Source organism: Pteropus vampyrus, unplaced genomic scaffold (assembly GCF_000151845.1).
Source record: "Pteropus vampyrus isolate Shadow unplaced genomic scaffold, Pvam_2.0 Scaffold39, whole genome shotgun sequence".
NCBI lineage: Eukaryota > Metazoa > Chordata > Mammalia > Chiroptera > Pteropodidae > Pteropus > Pteropus vampyrus.
The window spans coordinates 9,620,693-9,641,531 of NW_011888820.1; the positions used below are offsets into that span (position 1 = coordinate 9,620,693).

A 20,839-nucleotide genomic window follows, 5' to 3' on the forward strand; every position below is an offset into this window, starting at 1 on the left:
GAACCATATAATAGCCTTCTTACTCCTCTATTCCTGTTATCCTAGAATCCAGTTTCTCTAAAACAGCAAGATCACATCGCTTCTCTTTCTTAAAATTCCCAGTGGCTCTGTATTGCATTTTGTCTAACTAGCCCTGGCATGGCCAACAAAGCCCTGCATGATGTAGCCCAGTGTTTGTCCCCTGGCTCCACGGACCTCAAGGGGGCTGAGGATAGGATTCATGGGATCTGTGATATTTGGATGGAGGGAAAAAAAAGCATATCTTTATTTTCACAACCTCTAATTGAAATTTAGCATTTCATTGAATTATGCAGAAAATCTCAGTGGTGTGAGCAGTATTTGTGACTTTGTCACCAATAGAAATCACAGATATTTCATATCATATTACAAACTGTTGCTGATATCTTGACATATCGCTACGCTACCTCATAGTAATCAGATCTGCCACAAAAGGTGTTAAAGAAGCACTTACATTTTATATCACGACTTTGTCTTTTAAATATTTGGAATGCTAAATAATAATGTAATTGGTTTTCTTTGCATCCCTATGTCTTTTATTTTATGTAATTAAAGACATGATTCTGAAAAGGGATCCATAGGCTTCAACCAACAGCCAAGGGGTCCATGACAGAAAAGTTTAAGCACCTGGAATCTAACTCCTTTGACTTCTCAAACTTCTCCTTAGCAGTGTATTTTCCTGTTTCAGAAATACTGAAATGCCTGCCTCAGAGCCTTCGCAGTGGCTGTTCCTTCTGCCTGGAATTCTTCTTCCCATGGCTGGTACCTCCTCGTGGGTTGTATCTCCACTCGAATGTCACCTCTTCAGAGAGGCCTTTACAAACCACCTTACATTCTCTCACCCCAGTCATTCTTTACCACGACAACTTTTTCTTCCTTTATAACTTTTATCACAATCAGAAATAACCTTCTTTATTTGCTTGTTTATTCTGAGCTTTTGCCCTAGCAGGCAAGCTTATTAGTATACAACATTCTTCTGCTTGTTCAGTTATACCCCATTTCCTAAAATATTTAATTTGTTCTTAGTAAGTATTAGTTGAGGCAATATATAAATCTTTTCAAAACCAGAGGATTGCTGTGGGTAGAAGTCAGATGAGTTTTAATTGAAATATATACATATATATGTAAGACCACTCATCCTGACTCATCTGATAAAATACAGTAAAGTAATTTTTGCCAGACACACATTTAGCAGTTGCTCTGGCATTCACAGCTGTGATTTGGCTGAAGCATAAGTCATATTCAAGGACACCCCAGAGATTTGTGGTGCTCCGTGGAGGACTTAGGCCAATAAGCAAATTAATGGGCTATAATGCTCCATAAATACCATGTTTGTTTCTGAGACATTATAATTTGGCTCTGGCATTAGTTAAACAAATGCTAAACACATGAACACCAATGGTTTGAAATTTGCCACAGATAAGATTAACAGCACGGCACAATTAGATAGAAAAATAATTTTATATATTCACTCGCAACTTCAGATATAAGCAAAATGGGAATCATTTCTCTCTATTTATCTCAAATCATCACTGTGTAGAAGTGATCACAGCCAAATGGAGATTGTTTATCTGAAATGAGAAGATGCTTCAGGATTATGTGGTACATGTGATCAATGTAAAGCCAGAAACATAAGAAGAGATGAATAACCAAGAGAGGATGGAGAGCAAGAATACAGGAATTTCCAGAAGAAACTGATACATAAGGTGCACGATGTCGAAAATAGAAATGATTTACTTTGGGAGACAATGGATTCATACAGTGTAGTCATTTATAAACGGGACACAAAGAGCAGCTCCCAGTCTCCTGAGCCTGGCTTCATTTTGGCTCTTAAGGGGCCCCGGGCCCTTCAGCCGGTAAAGTTGCTGGCGTCTAACACCCTCTCGGCTGCCCTGCTGTTGGAGCTCAGGTTTCTGAAGCTTTGAATAATTACTTCTAGCAGAAGGACAGGATCACGGGGTAAAGGGTACCAGGACAGAGTACCAAGTAAAAGCCCCAATTGGAACTCCAGATGAAAGATGAGAATATGATGAATAAAATGAATAAGGATAATAAACTCTTATTTTGATAATTGGGGGTGTTTTAGGGAATAGAGAGGGAGAAATCAAATTTAAAACTAGTCCTCAAAATGGGACCACATTTAAAAATCCATATCCTTCGGATATAGTGAAAATGTGAGTATGAAAACAGTCCAAGCAGAGTCTGGTGAAAGGATGTCCATGAAATACTATACACTAACATAGAGGATAGAAGAGACCTTCTTACCAGGGCCACATATTCCTAAAGTAAGCAAGAATGGGAACACTGTGAGAAAGAGAAAAATTTCTGCTTGATGGAAGGACTGCGAGAACAGAGGAATTTTAGATTCCCAGACCCTAAAGTCCAATGTTTTGCTGCCCAAAAGGATCCCAAATATTCAGGAAAGCCTGGCTGACCTTGCGGATATTAGACACAGCCTAGCAACAAATGGTTCTGGAACGTCTCAAGGCTCTACTTGAGGCAATGGCTTACGTTCACAAGCCACAGTATTCAGTGGTACCTCTTTATTTTTGTTCAAAACTCCCTGTTCTCAAATTTCAAAGGGAGTCCACCAGCATCCAAGTAATCTGGATCGTGCTACACACTCCACTCTCACATTGTCTAAGCTGTTCAGGATTTTCAAGATTTCCAACATACCCTTTTTTAGCTTCCTCACATCTAAAGAGTCTCCCTCTTTCTGTCCAGGCCAACCCGGCCATCTGCGTATAGTGCTCTCCAGGGCTTTTTGGATAGCCTTCATTAGGTATGGGGCCCAGAATGTCAGAAGGCCAGGTCAAAACATGCCATGGTGTCACATGAGGGGAGAGCAATGTTTTCCATTTATAGCTGGCATTACTTCTCTTGATTACGTTCAATGTTTATAGACCATTTTGCTACAAACCTCACAGAGCTATCTTCAGGAAAGACATTCTTAAGGGGCAGGGGCAACGGCTTGAACAACACGGGTCACAACATCAAGGGCTGGCATTTGTAGAAGGGTGAGCAGGAGACCAGATGGGTGAACACAGTTCCTGTCTGTGGGAAAGCTCTGTTCCAACTGGGGGACACACATACATTTTGAGCTTGAATGATCCTAAGACATGTGCCCCCTATGTGTCCCCAAGGCAGAATCAAGCCAACCATGGAAGAACCCAAGTTAATAACTAGCCTGGTCCTGTGTATGTGCAGACTGAATCACTAGCTCTCCCTTCAAGACTAGCAAATCATACCCATAGTCGTGGCACCTACGGAATTACAATGTAGCCTCCTCATAGGGGATGGAATTTGCAGTGTGGTGTTGAAAAGTGGTTCCCTTACTTTTCATGCTTAAAACATTTTAAGGGTGCAGGAGACATTTTTGGAAAATTTATGTGCTCCCTTACAATTTACATAACTATCTTTCTAGATCAGAAAACCTGTGACCTCTTTGGAACTGTATTTGAACACTGGAAGTCTGTGCATTTCAGGGGAGAGAATTCAAGCTTTTTTTCCCCTTCAGTAATATGTGTGTGTGTGTTTAGTAGATATATTTGACATAAAACATTGTGTAAATTTAAGGTGTACAATATGTTAATTTGATACGTTTAATATTGTAGTACGATTATCATTATAATGATATTTAGAACCTCCATCATATTACATAATTACGCTTTCTTGTAGTGACTGGAATAATTAAGTTCTAGTTTCTTAGAAGGTTTGCTGATTATAATACAATACACTAGTCTATATTCACTATAAGAGTTTAAGCTTTTATCAGATTCTCAAGCATATCTGAGGGAAAGAAGCACTGTTCTAGAGCATTTCTCTAAATTGTCTTAAGACACTCCTTGGTCCAGCCCACCTTTCTGAGGTTTGATGAATTTAAAAACATGGGAAGTAGGATTTCATTGCCTTCTGAGAGTCTACCATTTCTCTATAGACCCTGGTTAAAAAAATTTAATCTAGAGCACAAAATGTGTTACTAAGAGAATAATTGTATAGTTGTAGGGCATCAGAATTAAAAAGCAACCAAATTAAATTAACTGAATTAAAGGAAGAAAAGGACTCTTACTGATCAAAGATGGCAAAAATTCAGACAATATGAAAAAAATCAACTGATTTCCATACGACAAAAGAGTAAAAAAATGAACTGGGTTTCATTACATAAATTGTGATAGGAAAAAGGCAAAACTTTAAGAGCGGGAGAAATCCACTGCCCTCTCTGTGTCAGTTTCCTCATTTCTAAGATGGAGATAGTTATATGTACAAATGGCAGAACAGTAAAGTGCCTAGAACAGTGGCACCGGGTAAAAACTCAGCAAATGATAACTAGTAGTAGCAGGATATTTAGGTAAATAGGATGTTGAGAAGAAATCAAAAATAAAATTACAGCAAGGAAGGTTAAGATACATTTTCTATAAAATCTGAGGCTAGACGTTGCAAACATTATGGTAAGTGAAGGAAGTCAGTCACAAAGGACCACATACTGAAGGGTTCCATTTATAAGAAATGTTCAGAATAGGTAAATCCACAGAGATATAAAATAGATTACTGGTTGCCTAGGGCTAGGGAAAGGGGCAGGAGTGGGGGATGGGAGGACTAGAGAGTGAGGTCTGGCTGAAGCGTGTGAGGTTTCATTTTAGGGTGATGAAAATGTTCTAAAATTGACAGCGGTGGTGGTCATACAATGTTATGAATATACTAAGTGTCACTGAATTGTACACTTCACATGGGTCAAATGTATGGTATATAAATTATATCTCAACAAAGCTATTTTAAAAATCTTAGACTGGAAAACCCACTTGGTAAACATAAATTGAAGTGTCTCATAGATTTCCCTAAAAAATCCTTCCATCTTGCGTAAATTCTTGTTTGTAGATATTTCCTTTCACCTTGCCACATCTTCATCTAATAGGTTATTTTTCAGATATGTATCTGTCAGTAAGTCTTATAAACAGCTAAAAACGTATATTTTGATAAATAAATGAATTCTGGGTTCAACATTAAAGTCATTGATTTTAAGCAGACGAGCCAGCGTTTAGCAAAATATTTGAGTCATTTTATTACTTCCATTTCTCATGCCGTGTCTCCCATCATCTACCAGTGTTAATGCAAAGAGCAAGCCTTTGGAAGCAGAAGGGTTGCCGCATTATTTTCTAGGGTGGAGAATATTTTCCCTTCATTTCCTAATTTTTGCTTTTACTGATGCTTCCCAGATATAAGGCCTTAAATGCCTATAGATTCTATTTTACAACTTCCTGCTGCTCTTACTTGCAACTTCCTGCTGCTCTTGCCAGTACTTCATATGTGCTACATTAGCCATTTCCTTCAGAGCCTTAACAGATTTTGAACCTCACAATTTATTCCGACTTTCTAAAAGCATTGCTGGAGGCGAAGCAGTGATAAAATAATGTGTAGAAAATATTTCGTTTTCTTCTTTTAATTTGACCTCCATCTTCACAAACAAATCTTTATACATTTTCTTAAGCGGCACACCTAAGAATTAAAACCTGGTTTTCAGTATTCCAAACTAAGAGCTTCAAAGCATTTTTTTCTCTTTCATGTTATACTAGCAAAAATACAACTTGCTTCTCACATATCCATCACAGTGTAAATCTTCCCCCTCTAACTCTGTAATAATGGTTTGTGAAGAAACAGTATATCTCGGACAATCTCACAGGGTCCCTATCTCTTCAAGAATGAAGGCAGGCAGTGAAGAGGCATAGCATAGAAACATACATTCAGTGAAAGATGGAGGAAAGCAAAGCCACAAGACCCGACAGGGGTCTTTCTTATCTTCCCTAAATCTGCCGCACCTATCACAAAAAAAGTGCAGCAGAGAACTGAGGCGATTACACACACAATTCAAGAGAAAAACTAGTGTTTTCCTTCATGAGTTGTAAAACCAGTTTTATCAATCTGAATTACCTAGATGACAGTTTTGGAAGAAATTTACTTCACAAGGGTATATAACGATATTATGAATGATTAACTTTCACAACCGCTCATGAAAGGAGGGAAAAGGCTCTTAACGATACCGAGTTCACCGGGCTTTCTGATAATCTCTCCCTTAGGAGAAATCTCAGAAGAAGCCGGCAAAATGAAGACCCAAATGCAGAGAAAGAATAAATGGATGAGAAGAAAAAAAGAAAGGGTATGTAAAGTCCCTTAGAAACTAAGAATGCCTTTTCTGGCTTCTGATAGAGTGGTGTACCTGAGTGTTGTTTCTCAACTAGACTAGGGTATAAAGAGGCACAGAGAAGAAATGCCATTCCACTATCCCAGCACTCAGTCTGGCATAACTCGGGTTGTTGTTGTTGTTAATCGACTTTATTTTTCAGAGCAGTTTTAGGTCCATAGCTAAATTGAGTGGAAAATATAGAGTTCCCATATATCCCCTGCCTCCCCATGTGCATAGCCTCTCTCATTATCAACATCCCCCACCATGGTGGCATATTTGTTACAACTGATGAACCTACACTGACACGTCATTATTACCCAAAGTCTCCAAAGTCCACACTTTACTTTGGGTTTCACTCTTGGTGTACATTCTATGGGTTTGGACTAATATATATGACACATATCCAACATTATAGTATTGTACAGAATAGGTTTTCTGCCCTAAAAATCCTCTGTGTTCCACCTATATATCCCTCTCTCCCCAGTAACAGCTCTGAACTGAACAAAGGAATTCAACATTAAGAGGCAATCAAGGCTTTAATCAAATTTTTTTTTCATTCTCCCCTTTCTGAAGTACATCTAGTCCTTTAGAAAGGCTGGCTATTGGTAAAGAAGCCCTCAGTTCTGTGTGTGCTTGCACATGTTCATGTCAATGAGCAAGTGACAGAATATACTTTTGAGCCAGAAAGGAAGAAGCCAGGTATGGTGGAAAGAGCTTGGACTATGGAGCCGAGAGACCTGGATTCTTCTTTTGCCGTCTCCACTTACTAGCCTTGTGGCTGGAAGTATTTAAGATCTCTGAAGAGTGACTTAATGGCTCAGAGTCTCAGCTTCTTTATCTATAAAACGGGATAATATCTGTTATAGGGATACCCAAGACATTGAAATAAGATGGTTATATAAAGCATATAGCATGTAATATTTTCCCTTTGCCTAGGAAATGGGTAAATAATTTCAGAAGAAAAACTTTGGGGTGTGAACATCTTAAGGATAAAAACAGATGAACTCAAAGTGAAATTAATGCCACTGGATTGGAGTGGCATGTCCAGATCTGTGCCTTTTCTATAAAATGAAGTTCTGAACACAAACGAGCACAGCAGGGTGTGATTCAGTGAATAAATGACCACTGGTCTCCCACTGTCTAACTGAGGCTACTTCTCTACTTTGCTCATTCGAATACAATTGTCCATTAGGCAGCATTTAACCATAATCACGTGCAGCTCACAATATTTCATACCATTATTTGTTTAAAAATGTGTATTCTTTCTTTGGAGTTAAAAGTGTTAGTTGTTGACACTTAAAACTGAAGAGGCAAGAGAAGGGCTGGAGGAAGCCCTCAGCGGGGACTTTTATGCATATTTTATAACTATATCTGAAATCTGCACTGGGGCTTCTGCAGATTATGTGTCCCTTCAGTTCCACCTGGTGCCTACTGCCTACACGGGGCAGCTCCTGGGAGCTAGTAATGCCTTGTTCTCTTGGTTGGATTTAGGAGGAAGATGCTTAGCAGTTGTCATCATTCATTCAGTGACATTTCACTGCTCTTCTGTCAGACTTCTCTTTACAAAGCTCTGTGCCAGCTGCCCAGGAACACCCTCACCCGCACACCCCACCCCAAACTCCCATATAATAACTCCTCATTGTTTCCTTTCCAAGCAGGGGACCCCTTGGCGGACAACACTAGTTGTACTATTTATTCTCACATTTGGAGTTAGCTCAAAGGTTCCAGAATCTTTCAGGATTATTTGTCTCATTTTGTTTATTTCCTCTTATTGTTGGCCCAGATGTGCTTAAGGAAAACCTGGCTGAATTTTTTCCCTATATTTGAGAGCACCTGAGATGAATTAGTAAAGACTACAGACCTTTCTTCTCTCTGCCTCCCACCTCCCAAGAGGCTTGTCCTGTGAAGGGTTAAGTTGCTCACAAAATGCTCACATTTGTTATTCTAGGTGGTGGATACACATTTGTTTGCTATATTATTCTTTGTCCTCCTCTGTATTTAAAAAACAGAATCATTAAAATAAAAAAGTTCTATGAAACAATTCTTGGTGTTTTGCATCTGGGTACCAGCAGCTACAGGACTGAAAAAGTTCCTCTTGAGAACGTGGTTTCTAATTTATGTTTCAACCCAAGTTCACTGCAAGTATCAATACAATTTAAAATAATAGAATCTGGTCATGTAATTCTTTTTATGCAAGGGACTGGATTTTCCCTCCAAATTAATCCTTTACCAGTAGTGGATGGGCTAAAAACACAGGCATCAAGCAGTTAGCTCACTTCCATCTGGCACAGCCATGTAAACACTTCGGTTGGTTTGCTTTTTTAATGAAGTGATTTTTAATGAAGCAAGCTGTGAATTTAATAGATACCTTAAAACAACTTCTTTATAACTAAGCTTTAAGTAATGAAGCAACTGCCAAATTAGCCACCAAAACCAAGAGAAAAATTCAAGACTGAACAACTGCAGGATCAAGGAATGTTGGACTTTGGTCATTGGGCATGTCGTCTCGACTGCTGGCAGAAAAGATGGTGACATAAGTCCACTGGGAGGCTGGTGCCCTGCTCAGAGACCTTACCAGAGGTCAAAGGCATGCCTGGCCAACACTAAGGCATACTGCAAAGTGCAAGATATCTGAACCGTTGTTATTCCTACCACTGTCCATGCTAGTGTGCTATCTCTTAGTGGTTTCTCAACCTTCTGATTCTGAACTAGCCATTTCGGCTCACTTATAATGTGGCGACAATTAAGAGGGAGATTATTAGTTTCAGTTTATGTTACCTTGAAAGAAAGATGCTGATAGAATGCACAAAGTATTTGAGAACTCTTTTAAAGGTCGGGGATATTATCCAGTTCTGGAATCTCAAATGTAAATAGTAGGCAGGAAATACAAGAGGGTGAAGAGGGCTGGGTGGGTGTAAGCAAAAGGCAAGGCATGGGGTAACTGGGGAGAGCATGTTCCACCTAACGGCACTTTGTGTGTGTGTGTATGTGTGTGCGCGCGCGCGTGTGTGAATTCAATACAGTACACCTGTGTGCAAGAATGAACTTGTCAGTTGGTGAGTTCTGCCTTTACTGGTGAGGAAGCTGATGCATAAAGAGGAGATATGACTTGTTTGGGTTCTCACTGTAGGTCGTGGGTGACAGGGACAGGAATCCAAGGCCCCCTGCTGCCAGTGTCATGATGTTAAGCCCTGCTTGAAAAAACTCACTGGGTGAGAGGGCCTTTGTCCTGTTATCTAAAAAAAAAAAAAAAAAAAAAGATAGACGCAAAGTCCCTCACATACCCCACTTCTGGTACTTGACATTTCCCTTGTCCTTCACATACGTCTCTTTACTCTGTTTTGAGGCTTTAGCCTTGCCTGGATCAGGTGGGGGAGTTGCCTCAGGTGGCTGGAGCTGGAAAGGAAGGGCCTAAGAAGGCCTGGGTGGCAGAGTGGGAAAAACTCGTGCCCACCTGCCCTTGAGCTCAAGAGGAGACACTCCATGGGGGACGTGAGAGTGAGGACTCTTGGTGGACTCAACCAAATCCCGCTCACATTCCATTTCACAGCTGCTGGGGTATGGCCTTCTCTTCTATTTTGTCTCTCCAGAACATAAGATGAGGCAGGAGACAGGAATGAATTTAGGGACAGGAGACATTCTTTTTCTTGCTGAAAAATTTTGACTTAACATCACCAATATAAATTTGTTTCTTCATCTATCTATGGGTGATATGATTTTTCTCCTCCAACACTGTGGTGAAGAGTTTGCTTGCACAGTACTTGAATTCCTAAAAGCTTGACAAATGCTAGCTGGGCCTGAATCTTTCTGATTCAGTTCGATTCCCCCCACCCTCAACCACACTTCTCTAACCCAGGCCAGCCTTTCCCTGCCAAGCCTTGAAGTGCACATTTTCTCTTCACTGCTTACAGTGCGTAAAGGGCTCCTGCCACCTGTCATTCCTTAAAACCCAAGTGAGGACGTATGACTGGGTGGGAGAAAGAATTGGTGAGAATCGCCGCATTTGCTGTATTGCTCAAAGCAGTGATGCTAGTTTGTATTATAAAAGCCCTTGTGCAACTGAGTTGTTTTAAATTATAAGGGCAAAGGGTCAATTTCTTAGATTTACAACCATAGAACCATAGACCAAAAATACGATATATGGCTTGCAATTAGGGGAGGGGCGGGTCTCCATTCATCCATTTATTTAGTGAATAGATGCTTCTTGATTGCCTATCACATGCTGCGACAATGGTCTAGCCACCTTACTCACTGGTCCGCACTCATGAGTTGGAATGAAGAGGGGAGCTTGCCTGCCTTCCTTCGAGGAAAGGAACAGGCGGCCCTCATGCCTGGGAAACTCCTTGAATCAGTTTATACTCCCTATGGGGTCATTCCCGAATTACCTGAATGGTACAAGGGTTTGCTGATGAAAATGAATACTCGAAAACCAAAAGCTCAGGTTTTTACTTAACTAAATATATTAAATCAAAACAAAGCAAAGCAAAGCAAAACAAAACACAGTACAATAAGAGTTGTGCAATGTCCCCACCTACATGTGGTATGTACATATTAGGGGGGGAGGTTAAGTGAAGTCTTAAATCTATTAAATAGCAAGTGCCAAGGTACAAAGTAGTTTCTCCACAGCAGTTCAACTCTGCTCCCTGTTGTGTAGCAGCAGATTACACTGAATCCAGGGCACACTTTAAGATCATTTTCCTCCAGTGACTTACAAAAATAACCATAAATGAAAAGTTTGAAAAAAATCCTTAATTCTCATCTCCCTAGCCTTACATCCCATGATTATGAGTAACTGATATATCCGAAAACACTCTCAGTTTGAATTTAGCTAAACCTCTGACTCACAGGGAATAGTTTTTAAATTGTTCATACAATTCTTATCAATCAGCTGGGTCTGTGTAAAGGAAAAAGGAATACGGAAACCTAATCACTCCCTCTGTGAAAAATCACCACGTCTCCCTGATTAGGGGAAGATCAGATCCCGGGAAACCTTTCCCCTATATTTCCACCATTTCCTGGTTGTGTCATTTTAATCACGACATTGTTGAGCTGACCTATTACTTCATGAGTTTTCTGGGCAAGGCTGAGTGTTACTGACACATGTCTTAGGAAAGCGAGTGGCAGATACTCTTATCACCAGAATCTGATGTTGCAAGCAGGTTATTTGCACATAGTAAGAGGGGCTTCCTTGGCAAACTGCTCAATCAGATGTGCAATTACGGCAACAGGCAGGAGTCAAGGTGCATAATTTTGGGGAACAACTCATGGTATTTTTATTGATTTGCTGTATTTTGCCCTTATAAAGGAATGGTATCAAAGTTCAACTTGGAAATGAGGAACACTAAGAATGAGCAGGAAGGAGATCATAAAACCATCAGGCTGGTCATTCAAGGAATCCTTTTATGGTTAGTGGATGTCTGTTTACTGCATTCTACCAGGTCGTTATTCTTGGGAATGATTCATCTCACAAATTGCCACCGGATACATTTTCCATCATCAACGACAAATATATAGCCTTCATGAGAGACGTGTTAGCTGTATAGATATGAAATGTATGTGTGTTATATCTGCTCTTCTTTCTTGCTATGTACAGTTGGAATGTTTTCCTTTCAAGTTTTACCTGATTGGATGGAGACCTTATGAAATTTATATGAGCTAGGCTATTGAGGAAATTCACCCAGATCTGAATAAACCAGATGATCCCAATGTAGCTCTTGGGTTGAAACTAGCTCTAGCTTTATTGGCTTACTTAGCGATAAGAAAATATTTAGGGTATAAAATTGGCAATGAACTTACCAAAAGAGACTAAAAGATGTAGTCTGGTCATGTAGATAGGCAGGTAAGTAGGTAGGTAGGTAGGTATACAGACAGACAGACAGACAGACAGACAGACAGACATGCACACAAAATCAACTTACTGAGGTATAAATTGCATACCATTAAATGGGTCATTTTAAGAGTAGAATGCAAATTTTTGTACAAGAACTTTAGCCTTGGACCTTTAGCCTTATAGAGACCGAAGACATCAGGGAGCCCTCCTAGCTCACCTTCCTGCATACCGCAGCTCAGAGAAACTGAGCCACCCCACCGAGATGGTCAATGGTAAAGCGGGGAGATGGTACTCAGTTTGGAGGTGTTAATAAAAAACCAGCCCATTGATTTGGCCATTATGAATAGAAATGCACCCTTTTGTGGAGAGGGGGAGAAAAGCTTTATGTAGCAGTCCATGCATAGCCACCAGCTCTGGGTTCCTGACCCATTAAAAGTAAACAGCTCTGGGTTCCTGACCCATTAAAAGTAAACTGCTGGTTGCCGAGAATGCAGGAAAGGAAGTGAAGGGGAAGTGTCTTCAGAACAGTGGTGTCAGGGAAGATGAAGGGCTATGTTGAATGAATAACTAAGAGAATTACCAAAGAGTGGGAATCTGAAGTGTTAAAGTAATTCTGACCAATATTAACGTCTGGATGCTGACAAATAAAATTTATAAATGACTTTCTCAACCTCTTCCTCTAGCAACAGGAGCTGTTATTACAACATTGATTTTGAAATTAAGTGTTATGGAATTTTCTTGCTTTAATGAGAAGGCAGATCCAACTGGTAAATAAAGTAATGATTAAAGCAATCAAAAGAGTGAAAATGAGAAATAAAGTAACCATACTCCTAATGCTGAACCCAAACTGGCAGGTTTTGCTGATTTACTAAAAAGATTCATATTTATCTGGAGATAAACGTATTGAGAAGCAATGCTCACTGAATAAACCTTCTCTTTGCTAAGAGGAGAAAAGTCAATTAGTAATGTCATCTGTTTAAAAATCTACCTGTACCTGGTTCTTATTTGTCCTCCAGCTGAGAAACTGAAGACAACTTCTTTTTACTGCTTGTGGTCAAACAGCAAGTTCATTTCTCGCCACGGGATGATCAAACGGCCAGCCTCCCCCAGCTTGAGAAGGTTTGCCTTTCACTTTCAACTTGTTCAATCATCATTAACTCCGAAAAATGTCACATTCCATTTGTGCAATGAAAATTTCACCACCGGCAACCGTTTGGGTTAAGGTTTTGTAGGTGAAGCCCTAAATCTTGCAGAGCACCTCACACATTCTCAAGGGCATTTGCCTTGTTTCCTTGTTTAATGACAGTTGCCTAAGATCCTGGAGTCTGTCTGCGGCCTGACACAGGAAACTCTGAAGAAATGTCTGTGTGTGGGTACATGTTTCCCTCTCTGAGAGTCAAAAGGTTCAGTAGGTGATACAAAGCGTGGGTATAATCTGAGAAAAATTAAGGTGTGTGCAGAGACACACAGACACACAATTTACACATACCCTCCTTTGTTATATATAGTATGCACATATACACTGGAATTTTTACCAAATAAAAGCAAAAGTCTCCTTTACTGGGGAGATACTAGTAAAGAAGACCACTGGATGCAGCCCATTTAAAGCAGGGTTTTCCTACTCTGGGAACCCAGCTTTCCCAAGGAAGCTAACTTATCAGCAAGGAGAAGTTCCAAAAAGTTTCTAGAAAGGAGAAATCGGCTTCTTTTTAACTTTTGCCATTGGGCTTGAGAGAACTTCATCTCCTTTGTTTATTATTTAATTAGGTTTCCCCCTCTGCAGAGGGGTTCTGACGTGTAAATCCCAGTGAATGTGGCACAGAGCCAAATCCCTGGTCGGTACTCTATAAATATCGGTTTCTGAAAGTGGTTGTCAGGCAGCAAGATGACTAAAGTAAGAGGTCACTTGATCCAGAGTCTTAAAAAAAGCATAGAGTTTATTGGGGCAAGTCAAATAAGTTTTGTGCCATTTGGCAAGCAAGTCAGAGCTAAAACAGGCCCCAGTAATGGGTCCTGATTAAATTCTCAAGGTCAAATCCAAGAGAATATATATATATATACAGAGCTCTCCAGAGCCTTAAGTGCCGAGGCACTAACACACTGTTTTAAATAGTCTCCAAGAAGGGCTTCTTGAGTCCTAGCTTTTGTTCAATTCCAAAGTTTTGCTGGGTCAGCTCTTGGAAAAAGGAGGTTACCAGCAGCTCTGGATTACAGGCACAATGTCTTGTGTCTCTTTGAATTAGCTCTGGCTCATAATGTATTAGAATATTTATTGTTGCCAAAATCCAATTTTTAATTGACTAGTAGAAATTGAGGGTAGGAGAGAGGGCAAAAATAGTCTAATGATATTTTCCAACTCCCCCAGCTAATACAAGACCAGACCCTGGATCTAAAGAAGAATCATGTGGCTCCTAAAACATAAAAGAGAATGAATGTCCTGCCATTTTAATGACTGGGTTGACAACACCACCTTCTCAGAAAAGAGATTCTAATAGTAGGTTATTAGCTGAAAAAAACACTAGTGTATAATTTCCTAGGAGAGTTTTTTTTTTTATTCAAACACTTGCATATGTGCCTAGTATTCTTCTACGTGCTTTATAAATATTAATTCATCTAACCTCATAGTAATTCCAAGAGGTGAAGTAACTTACCGAAGGTCATGGAACTATTCAAACCACTACGCAGCTATATTTTTTCATACAGACCTCTCAGAATATGCAACCCAAATGCCCCTTTATCTGTTGCTTCAAGATGGGCAGACAATGTGCAAAGAGAAAAGTGATTTGCTTGCTCTACTTCACAGGGATAGAAAAATGGAGATCGAGTCTCTAAGCTTCCCTTTTCTCCTTACCTGATTTCTTCTACTGTCTTGTCTCCACCTTGTGGAGGTCACCTTTCTACTTTTGGCTCCTGAGTGAGCTGGTGATCTGTCTCTATCTGTGTCACACACACACATGCATATGTGGGTGTGCACACACATACACACTCTCACACCCAACTTTCACACAGAGCTGTTACTGTGCTTCAGTGAAGCCACACAGGCTGTGTGATCTGGGCATAAAAGCAGACATCATTTGCTCATTAGAGCTAAATTTTCAGGACGTGCCCCAATTACTGACCTCCACTAACGGCCTGGGTTTGCGCTCGACTGCAAACCTGAAGTGGCAGAGTTCACAGTAGCTGGTGTTTGAGGACGACAGCCAGTGCTCCAGGCAGCTCCGATGAATTGTCCCCAAGGTCCCCGTACATTCACATGGAGAGAGCAAGTCCTCTTGGCTGCTGCCCTCATGGCAGATCCTGCACATTGGCCGGTCATTGAAGGGGCTGTAAGAGAAGGAGGGGCACCTGCTGGTCACTGGGCTAGAAACCACTGCCATGTGGATGGTTCTCTGACTCTGTGTCCCTTGGACCCTTCCAGTGACAGCTGCTCAGAAAAGATGCCTGCTTTAAAACCCTGTATCTACACTGGCACTTGCCAATACAAAGAAATAGGGGGTGGCCTGGGGCCAGAAGTGAGTGAAAACAAGCAACATGTTATTTTTGTGTTGGATATAGATGTATTTCATGCAAACTACCAATCAAAAAATGATCCCTTGCCATTCAGAAAACCATCCCTTGCCATTAAGAAAAGAAATTGTTTTGAAATGACACCAATTGTCGTTTCTAGACAAACTGTGTCTTTTGAATTTGGCCAGGACGCTTTTGAATACCCCGAGCTTCCTTTCGTTTCTTCTTTTAATAGCACGAGAAGAGGTAAGTGAACTGATAGCCAGCCCTAAAGCTGCCACACAGAAGTGCAGTCTGAGCCACGGCACAAAGCTGAGTGGCGGGTCAGTCCTTTGAGCTTTCCTAGGATGCTCTCTGGGATACTAAGGACACTAAGCTGAAAGTGAGTAATGAGTATATCCTACCAGGTAGCCTCCATCTAGAGCTCTGCCTTTAATTTGCAAAAACCACCCCTGCACATTTTGTGAAGGCACTGAATGCAGTGGTTCATGAGGCAGGCTCTCGAGTCCAGCTTCCTGGGCTTGAATGTCAGCTCTGCAGCTTACTAGTTGGCTAATCTGGGGCAAGTAATGTCATCTCTCTGCACTTTAGTTTTCTCATCTCTAAAATGGACACAAAGAATGGTGCCTTTCATATGATGACTGCGAGGATGAAAAAAGACTGTCCAGATTGGAAGCTTAGAATAGGGACCGGCATATAGTAAATGCCTAGTTAATGCTAACTATTTTCACTCGTAGAAAAATTCAGGTCAGGGAAAATGGAACAGCATGGCCCTCATCACGTAAGTCAGTGATCAATGGAAGTGTCAAACTGGGACGACCTCACTTCTCAATGGATACTGTGTTTGATCAGAGAGGACTATTCCTTTCTGATCAATGTGTTCTTATATTGCTTGAGCTTTCTTTTATTGGGCATTAGATTTTAAAATATGTCATTACTTTATGTGCCAACCTCTTTACCTGCCCTCCCCTGCCTCTTCCCATCCCCCAAAGATGACAGTGACTCAGACTCATGCCCATAATCTGACACCATCTTTGGTAATACTGCTGTTTCCCACAGGCTTTTCTGTGGATGATGCTGGAAATGTGCAAAGGCTAAAAGGGGATTAAAAGAGGAAAGGATCTCCTTCCCACTTGCCCCAAAGACCCAGTCATGTTCAGGGGAAGGAAAAGAGAGTTTAAAGAGTTGACTTTTTTTCTCATTATTTCTTGCCTCCTTCATTTGCATTGAGCCAAATGCATGTAAAATTCTAAAACTTTCTAGTTTACATTACTATGTGGTAGAATGCAGAAATGCCTGACAGACACACACATGCACGCATTGGCTCACAAGTTTCAGTTATTTGAGCTCTGCAGTCTGCTCTTCCTGATCAAACGAGGTGTTTGATGGCTGCAAGGGTGACAGGTGCATATCAGTTATCTGTCTCAGTTCACAGATGAGCAACGATGCTCACCGCCTCATTGTATTCTGAGTCCTAACCAATTGTTAGAAGCTTTTCAAGAGGTGGAAAAATATATATTGATCCTCGTCCCCCATTTCTCCTGTTTGCGATAGTAGCACAAATTGAAAGTACATGGACAACATTTACAACATGCACGGGTGTGTGAGTCCATGTCTGGTGGCCACCAAGTCCAGGCTGGGGGCAGCAGAAATGCTGTGGTCCACCAGTCATTCTGCTGCAGGCACATGTTAAGATCTGTGGACCTGTATCTGCACTGGAGGGGTTGACCGAATTGCTCGGACCAAGGTAAGTGGTCAAGGTGTGAATGACTGACCCAAATTTCAGGGTTGAAAGTGTTAGTACTGATATCAGGAGACAAACCCAGTGTTGATATACATGTTACATTCACATGTAAGGTCAAAGTCCCACTTACCCATTTTGAAAGAAAGCCAAGGAGTACCTACTGGCACAGCAGCCTATAGCTCTCAATCTGCCACTGGGCAGCAACAGCACAAGAAGAGCCCTCCAGGGACAAAGTGTTGGCCTGGATAAGCCATCTCCAGGCTGTTGAAAGCCTTTAGCTTTGCTTTGGGGAGACAAGCTGTGGGGGTTTTAACAATGCAGGATGTGCATGAAAGATCATGGGTGGGGGCCCATGAGGAGCAAAGGAGGGAGCAATAGAAGAGGCCCCCAAGTGGGAATGTGCCAGAGAAGACTCATCTAGGAAGTGGCCTTGGTCTGTGCTCCTATCAGGCAGTGCTGGTTGGCATGCACACCAGGAATGTCACTTCATAAGTTTTGCCCACTTGGGCTCAGTCACCTGAAATCAAGTACCTCCTGCATTCTATTCTATCAAAGGTTTACCTTTGTTAGTGCCTGGAGACAATGAGTGTAATTACTGTAGCAACGTCAAAATAACAAATGTAAAGCAAGTGACCCTGTGTCTTGTGGGATCCTCTCCTGCCTGGCTCTCTGCAAGTGTGAATTTAAGTGGAAAACTAGACAACAGAAATTTTAGCTTTATATCCTATTGCTATAGAAACGGCAATGACAGAACTTGTGTGGTCTTTTTTCTCACCAATACCTCCTCTCACTTGACACAAAGACCTGAGCACTAATTACATTCCCTTCAGCATTCTCCATCCGACAAGAGTCCTTCGGATCAATTACACATTCATTTATTTTCATTTAAATTGTGGTACTACCTCTGGGTGGCAAGAGTCCGCACTACTGTTGACAGCAGCTGCCCATCCTTGGCCGAAACTTGCATGACATACTGTGGCTGCCCATTCACTAGGCTGCCACAGTCCTCCACGGTCTTCACCACGGGTGCAGCTGAGCTGGTGCAGTCTGGCAGCACTTCGGGCAGGTGACTGCAGCGGCTGGTTGTCATGGTAACAGACAGCAATTACTTTGCTAATGGCTTCCACATTCATACAGGATTTCCATCTAAGAGAGATCAAAAAACAGTTTACTTGGGCAGGGTGGTTAATAGGAAATGGAGAATTAAAGGCTACTGACATCATTATGTCATTATTTAATATAAATAACAGGGGTAGCCTTGCTGTGGCCCATTATCTTGTTACCATTTAATATGCATGCATGCGCGCACACACACAGAGCCCACAAGAAACAGCAGACGTGGTTATGAACAAGACAGTGAGCATGCCAGTGTACATAAACATTTAGGATCCCTGCTCTTGGAGAGGGGAGGGAATGATGGCTCTGAAGCCAGTTCTCCTGCTCTGTACCAGAGAAGCAATACATCTCCATTGATACTCTCTAAAAGTTATTATTACTACTGTTTGCAACTACTTTTTCTTCTAAGTAATTTATTCTCCATGCAACTTCATTCTGAGACACTGAGATTTTATTTTATAAATGAGAAAGAAAGAAAAAAATCAAAACAAATCTGGCCAAGTAGCACCTTGTAGGATATTTGCCAAACATGAATCATCCAATTAATGAACCAACTTTCTGACCTTTGCCATATTTGTGTCCCATGATACAATTATCTACTTAATCTGTCTTGAAAATTAACTTCCTTTAAAAACTTAACCTTTTTTAGCTTTGTCTTAAAGTTATTCATGAAATGATGAGTTCGATGAGCTTGTTACAATTTTTTCCTAATGGTCATTACAATAAATACACTATTACTGAGTTTTGTCTCTTTATGTATTACCTAAAGTCCAGGGACACTGCATTGTCATAAGGGGACACATAGGAGAATGGAAGAAACTGATAAAAGAGATCTTTACCGCCTATTAAACATAATCCGTTCTTAACAATGGCCTTACCTCCCTGACACATAGTCTATCATGTAGACTGCTAGAAATTGTTTCCAACTTGTGTGGTGTGGGCTTGAACTTGACCTCAAGTTCAAAGTAGTCAGGCCCACTGAAGTGATGAACCCCAATGCATTCAATACTAGGTCTGCATGTGATGTGTATGGAATAGAGGGCTTTACAGAAACTTTTAGGAGGGATTATTTATGTCTAAAGGTGAGATGACACAGTTTCACAGTTCACACAGGTTGTTTCTGCCCAGCTTGCTCACCCCAAGCTCCTGAGTCCAACATGGCTTGGACTCAGTAGACAGAGGCAGTGCTGGTTGACAGACTGAGTTCACATCACTAACCAGTCCAGGTGGTCAAGGTTCCAAGTCTAAATAAATCAGCCCCCCAACCCTGAGGGGATTTCTGGAATTCCTCAAAGGGTTGTTTTCTCCCAGATATTTGTCTCTACTTATTACTCTTTACTTGACTCCTGCGGGTCTGGAAAACAGGATCTTCCCAATTTCCAGAAAAATGTGCATCGACTGGATGTTCTTAGGATGAGTACATAGTGTTTCCAGATGAACTTGAGCTGACACTGTCCCTCCCGACAAGCACATGTCAAGCAGGCCTGACCATCAAGAGACAAACGGATGAGAATGGAATCCCTTCCTTGTTGCTGAGGTGTCTGGCTGGCCTCACTCCAGCATGCTGTTTTCTGTGCTCCGTGGCTGCCATGAGTCCTCCCAGGGACCTCTCCCAGGAGCCCTTTGGAACCTAGCAGTGAAGAGAGGGCTGCAGACACCAGTCCTGGTCCAAGGTCTGATGTGGAGGCAGAGGCAGAGCTGCCCCTTCAATGCCATTGTCACAACTCTGGTAGGTTTCTCAACCACCAGATACTGAGCATTCAGGGAACACAATCAGATAATTAGCTAGTAAAATTTTGCTTTTTAAATAGAATTTGTTGCTTTTTTTTTTTTTCATTGCAAAAGCAATAAGTTATGGAAAGTACAGAAAAGCACAAAGAAAACTATAAAACTTACTCATAATCCTACCACTCAGATAACCACAGTATACTTTTTGGGAGGATGTCTTTTTAATTTTGGCAGGGTTGGCAGGGTGGAGTTGCTAATTTGCAGCTGGAGCCAGATATCTTTTTTTTTTTCTTTAAAACTCAGTAACAGTAGCTCTCAGGCCATAGAACAAAAGGATGTTCAAAAACTGCCTTCTAAAACTGTGTCTAATCCCCCTCCCCTGGCCTGCCCTTATAAAACCCCATTGACGTGATTTTAAATTCTCATAATGCCTCACAGTCACAAAGTGTAACTTCCTGGCACAACTCTCTTGCTTCACAAGGCAGCCATAGATTAAGAGCCAGGGGTGTGTTGGCAGGAAAAGCAGACACAGTGACCTTCTTGCCGCATGGAATCATTATGTCTGGGTGCACTTTGAGAGTCTATTTTTGGGTTTTGCATATTTCCAATTCAGAGGGCCAAACTCTCCCTCCCTACACTTGATGGAACTGGAGGGAGGCAGAGAAGGAATGCACAGAGTGAGAAAATGGAACCAGGGTTGCCAGTAGTTAGGCTACCC

General features: G+C 41.2%; 1 protein-coding gene across 1 annotated transcript in view; it reads right to left on the reverse strand.

Moving 5' to 3' along the window:
- Positions 1–18,443, reverse strand: part of MARCH3 (membrane associated ring-CH-type finger 3) — a 36,898-nt gene extending 18,455 nt beyond the window's left edge. The window contains exons 1-2 of the mRNA XM_023529601.1: positions 18,180–18,443; positions 15,146–15,350 (exon numbers count right to left, since the gene is read on the reverse strand). Coding sequence (XP_023385369.1) covers positions 15,146–15,350; positions 18,180–18,367 — 393 coding nt within the window. The 5' untranslated portion in view covers positions 18,368–18,443. The remainder of the gene's footprint in view (positions 1–15,145; positions 15,351–18,179) is intronic.
- Positions 18,444–20,839: the final 2,396 nt, after the last annotated feature.